At 39.8% G+C, this 7,612-nt stretch overlaps 1 protein-coding gene across 4 annotated transcripts in view; it reads right to left on the bottom strand.

Moving 5' to 3' along the window:
* Positions 1-7,612, bottom strand: part of LOC102677145 (putative aminopeptidase W07G4.4) — a 31,821-nt gene that overhangs the window by 8,584 nt on the left and 15,625 nt on the right. For 2 of the 4 annotated variants that reach the window (XM_031515024.1, XM_031515025.1), the window contains exons 5-8: positions 5,506-5,858; positions 4,928-5,206; positions 4,215-4,454; positions 2,924-3,403 (exon numbers count right to left, since the gene is read on the bottom strand). In XM_031515024.1, coding sequence (XP_031370884.1) covers positions 2,975-3,403; positions 4,215-4,454; positions 4,928-5,206; positions 5,506-5,858 — 1,301 coding nt within the window. In that variant the 3' untranslated portion in view covers positions 2,924-2,974. Of the gene's footprint in view, positions 1-2,923; positions 3,404-3,889; positions 4,145-4,214; positions 4,455-4,927; positions 5,207-5,505; positions 5,859-7,612 lie in introns of those variants that run through there. The other 2 variants (XR_004151770.1, XM_006609333.2) reach the window with 2 other exon arrangements.

A 7,612-nucleotide genomic window follows, 5' to 3' on the forward strand; every position in this document is an offset into this window, starting at 1 on the left:
GCCTGTCTCTGTCTCGCTTCCTTCGGTCTCCCTCTGCGCACAAATCCCTCTGCCGCCTCCTCCTCCCACTCCTCCTCCTCCTCCTCCTCCGCTCCCTTAGGAAAGCGTGCCTCCATCGCGAAACCTTTCTCAATTCGTCGACGAAAATGACGAAGCACAAAATTGACCACGAGGATGAAAATGAAGGAACGAAGACAAAGAGGAAAACAAAGATGAAAGATGGTACGACGAAGAAGATGATTACTCTTAGATACCTTCCTCCTCTTTTTCCTCTTCTTCTTCTTCTTCTTCTTCTTCTTCTCCTTCGACTTCTTCAAACAATGTCAACCGGCGTGTGCGGCATTGTATGCGCCGATAATGCCACCGGTGGCCACCATGTTTACCGGCCCGAGGCTATATGCTAGAGGAGACGTGTTCCCGCCGTGACCGACGTTTTCGCGTGTCTCCTCGTCCCCTCCGAAGATCGCACGCTTTTAACGGTGAGAATGAACACGGATCGGATGGACGATGCCTGCTCGATCTTGTCCCGGATGAACTTGCCGTTTAAATAGGCGAAGAGTGGAACGCGGGAGCTCGGTACGATGATATATTCGAAGATTATTGGTGATATAATGGTAAATTTAAAACGGTAATTTTTATTGGGAATAATTTTCCTTTCCAATTCTTGATTGGATTTGAAACGTTTTCGAAGAATTGTAAAATTGGTTGAAAGTTGCTCGATCGAGATTTAGCGAATCTCCATAATCTTCGAATCGTTTTTTATTATCTACACGATTCGAATTGATAAGGATAATCTCCGTTGATTCGGGCGAAGAGGCGAAAGAGGCGTCGATGGGCGCGCGTGTGTGCAAACACGGCCGATATATCGAAGCGGTGAAAAGGAACGGAGACACGGGCACGGTCGTTCGCGTGGAAGAATGGAGGAATTAGTTTTGGATCGGGCTTTCGATCGTGAGAGAGCAGGCGAGCAGGTAGCGCAAACGGAAGCTTAGTACTCGTACACGGTAATCTCGCCGAGATACGCCAAACATTTTCTCTTAATTAAGAAAGGACGTGGCCGTAATTAAGTTTCCCTTCCACGTTATTCTCCTGCTCGTTTCAAGCCGTGCCGCGCGTTACGCCGTCAAAACAGTGTTCAGTGGCTTCGAACGATGACTTCTGCCTTCCATTAACCACTCTAATTCGTCAAAACTGCAATAATTCTCTTATACAGTTATTACATGCTCGTATTTTTCTCGTTTTCTATCGTTCGAAGAAACCAAAAAAACGAACACAAAAGTTTGTGTGCAAAAATATCAGCTCGAGCTTTATTTATGCACAATGTAAATTTGCACTGGATAAAGCGTAATAGAGAAAGCAAGATGGCCGTACGACGAAGATACAGCTTTCTCAGTCTATTTGTATCTCACTTTGTTTAATTTATCTAAACTTCAATTGCTTATAGCTTATATAACTTTATAAATACGTCTTGATCGATTCTTTTTTTTTTAATTCACAATTTGCATAAAATTATAGTTATTTATGTTAATACTGTAATAAGTGACGCGACGCTAGCGCCACGTGACTATTAACTACTTATATCGATATACGTATTAATATGACAAAAATAGAGTTGTCTCATTTCGTGGAAGTTTGATTATTTTGTTGAAAATGATATTAATCAAAGTGTGATTTACATTTAAAAAACAAATTCAATATATCATTTGCTTTAATCAACCTTTGATATTATTCCAAGAATCTTCAGGATTGGCATCGTATTTTCAAACTTCCTATCCGATAACGCTTAATTTAGCAATCAAGACGAACAATATCGCGATTCCGTTTGTCGACGCGAGGCATGTAGTTCTTGTCCATTTTATCAGAGCCGGCCGATAAACTTCCCGATAGGAAAGGTTCAACAATACCGGCGCGTGTTATCGCCACCCCGCGCTTCGACGTGCTAGCGTAACTCGCTCTGTCACGAGCCGGTAATCGACAGTCTGGAAAGTTCGACGATTCTTGTCCACTGTCGCGCCCGCCTAGATTGCATTCCATGGATAGGATTCGCAACGACCGACAAGAAAGATTATCGGCATATGTCACGATTTTTCTCTGAAATTGTGTAGAATGCGCGTAATTTTCAATTTCTTCGATTGAAACCGGGAGAGAATTGGTTATTTTTGAGAAAATCATGACTAAGAGAAAGTTTTCTCTATTTTTGTTGTTGTTGCGTGTAAATAAAAGAATAGATAATTTATTAAGAGAAGAAGAGAGCTATGTTATTGTAAATGCATCGCTAGGTTCGATGCATTATCTATGTAGGTATTGAAGATTTCTACAAGATCCCTGTCGATCACTATATGATCTACATTTTCAACAAAAGATACATTTTATTTTTTTATATAAATCATTTATATTTATCATATACGACAGATAAGAAAACTTGTTAAAAAGGTATATTGATTTTAAAGAATTTTCAAGAATTGAATTACAACAATTATGAATAAAGAAATTAAATAATAAAAAAACAAATATAAGGAGATAAAATAAGAATTAGTCAACAGTGCCATCTCTTGAGAACTAGAAATCTATTCAAAAATAAAAAAAAAATGAAAAAAAAAAAAGAATCAATATTACAATATTCTCTTTCGAGCTAAGTTTTTAAAAAAATGTATACGATGTATAATGATATATAAATTTCAAAAAGTGATACATTCATCTATGAATCTGTACTTATACCGTTGGTAACTTAGAATATGGATATTATCGATTCAAAAGGAAAATACGATTGACAGAAAAAGTTACCAACAATCAATAAATATTTTCGGATCTCTTCCATACCAACCGCCAATAAAACGCGTCACACTTTTCTTTCAAATACGAAATATTAAAAAAACATCAATAAATGAACAAATAAACCAAGAATAAAAAAAAAACCCATATATAAATTTTGAAAACTTTATTACAAAACATCCTTACGAACGAAATATCATCTTTAACACACCCCTTTCGGTACGTTCGGTCTGCACACTGGTTGAACAAGGGTCACGGTTTCTCCCCCACACGGAGGGCAAGGGGCACAGGGGGCAGGCGGGCAAACTGGAGGGCAACACGGGTCACAAGGTTGAGTACACGGAGGACAACAAGAACAATTAGGAGGTGCACATATCTTCACATCGCACGGAGTACAAGGTGGACAGGGTTGGCATGGTTGAAGGCATACAGGCTTGCAGTCCACTTCGCAAACGTACTGCATCTCGAACGGCAGATCGTTTCGGACAGTGAGACATTTGCCTTGGATTAAGTAGCAATAGGCCAATGCAAGAACCGGATTACCGCTGTAGGGTAGCTCGTGGGGTAGGCTCAGATGTGGGGCCATGTCGATGTTCGTGTATTTTAAAGGAGAGCAGCTACAGGCACCGTGCTGCAATCGATACGAAGGGGATGAGGAAGGGTGGTCGAACCGAGGGCGGGCGGAGGGGAGTATAGGCCGGGGCTAAATGAGTTTTTAAACGTTATTGTAATGGAAAAGCTTTTTAATCTCCCATTAATGCCTTCTCGCGATACTTATGCTAAACTGATATATACTGATGCCCATAAAAAATTCATCTTGCTGTCTCCAGTAAAGGGAGAAGAGTGCACTCTGCGTATAAAACTGATTCGCTGACGGATATCGGGATTTAAAAACGATTGCGATGTAGTCTTAACTATAGTCAAACGTACAGTATCGGCTACGAAATTAATTTTGCGAAATGGGGAGGTTAAGTTGATCATCCATTGCATGGGATCGGGATAAAACCGGTGATCTGGGGAAGAAGAATGATTGATTAGATACATTTCTTCTTTCGTTTATTCTGACGTTGAAAATTCTTGATTGATCATCGAAGATCTGCTCCTCTGTATCTATATACGTATATACGAAATACAAAATTAAAAAAAAAACATGATTGACTGGATCCTGACTCAGGAAAGCTGAAAACGTAATTTCAAATAATAAAATTTCGACAAGCTGGCCCGTCTAGCTGGCCTCCTCGCAGTCGCGAAAGAGAAACTGTTTGGCCAATGCCAGAATTGGAGCACCTGTTGGAGGATCGGGAATATCGCCAGCGCTCGGGGCGATATTCAAGTGAGAATATTTTAGAGGTGTCCCCGATCGAGTGCCGTGCTAAAATTTACCACCAGCTCCTACTGAAGAAATCGTCTACTTAACACATTTTGAAAGCTTGTCACTGTACCTTGTCCAGGCCGGAGGCCATGATCAGGAAGGCGGACGGTCCTTGATGGCCCCTGTTCGTCACACCGGAACTCTCCTTACCCGAATTCAGAATATCGTCCCCTTCCGTTCGACCCTCGTGGAAACTGAAATCCTCCCTTCGTATCCTGGATATCTCGAACGGGTCGCCCATTGTCTCGCCCGAAGCTTGAAGCTTTTCCGCGTTGCTCACCAAACGCGCCACGGCGTTGTCCATGGCGATCTTGAGTAATTCGATTATTTCGTTTAATAAACGAAACGAATAATTGTCAAACGACACACACGGGGTTGATAAATTGATAATATTCGCGATTAGAAATATTTATCGAATCGAATCCGATCCGATTGGAGAATAAACAATATAACTAGAACTCATGTAATAGGATTCCGCTAATTCCCCTCGTCCAGGCTATGACTCCTCGCTCGAATAATAGAAGTTCGGATAAGTAGATTTAATCGGATTCTAACTAAAATTTCATTCGACAAACGAAACTCTGAAACTTCGATTTATGCGAATTAGAAAATTATTTGTATACAATTATTCGTTTAAACGCGAGCTAGATAAAATAGAAAAAAAGCTCGACTAAAAAACAAGAACACTTTGGATATAAAAATAAATACACAAATTTTACGAGGAGGGAAACGTTCTCTGGAAGCAAAAGATTTGATTGAATGACAAAAGAAAGGAGTACTTACCGAGTATCCTCGACCAGCTGTGAGTATCGCATGGTACGTCAACGTTGCGACCGTGAAAATGTGCGGATTGACCGAGCACAGTGCCATTTCTTTGATATGGCAAAGGGCATCGGCCATGACCAAACGGCCCTCCGCATCCGTATTTCCAATACGTACCCTCGTGCCGGATTTTGCGGTGATCACTTCATCCGAGACGTACGAATTTTCACCGACACTATTCCTCACCATGCAGAGAGCCGCCACCGCCTTCACTGTCGGTGGTTGCAGCAAATTCACCACCTGTGGGAGAGAACACAAAATTCACAATAAAAAATATATAATATACATTATCAGCATCTATAATTTTTCCTATTTTTCAACAAAAATATCATTTGGTTGTTCCAGATTCCAAAAGAAAAAAATGGAGACAGAAGTATATCTATTCTGATCCAACTATTAACTAGAGAAAAAAATATATTAATCAAGTTGCTGCAAGTGAAATGATTAAGTAGAAAGTTCAGTACGATCATTTTTGTTCTCAACATTATCATTTCTCTCTCCAACGTTATTAATTATTAAACAACAATTAGAAAAGGGACCTGCATGAATCCAGCGCAGGCCGCCGCCCCGCATTTATCCCTCGACATCCCGAACATGTTGCCCTTACTCTTGATATCGGCACCTCCCGTGTCGTAGGTAACGCCCTTGCCCACGAACATTACCGTTTCAAGTATGCAGGCGGGATTGGGTGGCTCGTAGGTGAGGAAAATAATCCTGCCAGCGTGCCGCGGGATCATAGAGGCGGCACGGTTCACGCAAGCGAACAACGGGTACTCCTGGAGGAGTGTCTCCTGGTCGGATACCACTTGCATAGACACGTTCGAGCCGCAGAACAGCTCCGCCAGATACTCCTCGACCCTTGGTGGCGCCATTCTTTCGGGATCTGCGCCGCCTGCGGGGAAATCACGTGAAATTAGCGTAGGAAACGAGATTTCGCCGGGGTGAAAGGGGTATTATCGAGGGTAATTCGGAACGGTGTGGGTTTTATAAGCGAGGAATGAGGAAGATACAACGGAATTACGTGGCTAAATCCGTATTTAACCACTTTTTTTGATTATTATATCTCGCGATAGGGAAAAAATTTCGAAGAAAAATTTGTTGGAGGGTTTCTAAATTTTAATTAATATCGTTTTGACAAAAATTAAATTATATTTCTTTTATAATAAATGTATCTCTATATTCCTATTATTCTTATCATTGATAATATCATCTTGCATTATCGTCGTACATTTAAAATTTTCCAATATCTAGCTCCTCTGTACTTTAATAAACGCGTTCACTCCTATTGTTTCTGTATTGTTATCTCGCACAGACGAATTAATCGTTCCTCCAATAATTTAGGTTAACTATGACTTTGCACGACGAGACGAGAATGGTTTCTAACACTTATGAGTGAATTATTGCTGGCACAGTAATTCGGTGTTGACTTAACACGACACAATTAACGGGGGAAAGATCGAATTGTTGGGGGAACTGTGGCGGAAGGATGGAAATAATTTCCGGAATTGTTCTGGATTTCTTTCTAACCGCGAATCCTCCGTTATGGAATTTATATGTAATAAACGTGAATTGCAGTTGCCACACGGTGCAGCAATAGAGTTAACGACACGCCAGAAAATGCGACATCGGCTCACTTGTTCTTACGAGTGGTACGTGGACATTCACCGTTCTTACGGGTGAGCAACGCAGGATATGAGTTCTTGCCACTCCACCGAGTGCACAGTTAAATTGTCTCTCAACCTTCTCGAGATTTATGTCGGTTCGCCATTTTTGTGCATCTCTCTTGCCTCAAAACTTGTATCGGGAGGATTTTCATCAAAGAAGGATTAGAATAGGGCAAAACAGAGATTGGGTACACGGTGTGTGGAAGTAGAAGTGTAAAAAAAAAAAAAAACGTTCTACATTACTTTTAATTTTCTTCTAATGACACGAATAAGGGTATGATCTTTAATTTAATTCTTGTCTTCTTTTTTCAGTAAAATATATGAAGAAACATCGAGTTAAATATAACGAAATTAATATCATTGCTCCACAAGTTTTGTATGTAAGAGTATATATATCCAACTTTATAGAAATTAACACAAACTGTATGCATAATATTATGGGGAGAGGAATCAGTGAGAGATAAGAAAAATGATAAAACGACGCGGTTAAATAGAGTTTAACGAGGCACAAAATTTCGGTTTAAATTCAAATCTATGGCATGCATAAATGAAATACTTCTTGGTATATTTTAATACACGAAAAAAAATTAACGAGAAAAATTAACCTTAATTTTAAAGATATAATTCAGTCGTTAAAGATCATCAGAAAATATTACTGTATTTTTTTTTTTACTTTTTTTTGAACGATTCTTTCCTCCTGAATATATTTTCATCGTATGTTATTTCAGCCAAAAGGATCAGCGTTTTTTTATCATCTATAATATTATTTTACGTGACAGAGACGCGAGAGAGATACGTGAATGGAAGATTTCCGGGAGTTTTCGTATAAAATTTTCACGCGACACGTTTCTTCCATCGGTTCCCATCGTTTTTTCCAACGGAGAAATTAATACGATGCACGTATCTTGAAACGAGTTCAAAGCGACGGATAAAAATTTCAGCCAACCATCAGGGGGAAAGTTAAAAAAAAAAAAAAAAAAAA

This window comes from Apis dorsata, unplaced genomic scaffold (genome assembly GCF_000469605.1).
Source record: "Apis dorsata unplaced genomic scaffold, Apis dorsata 1.3 scaffold_52, whole genome shotgun sequence".
In the NCBI taxonomy this organism is placed as follows: Eukaryota; Metazoa; Arthropoda; class Insecta; order Hymenoptera; family Apidae; genus Apis; species Apis dorsata.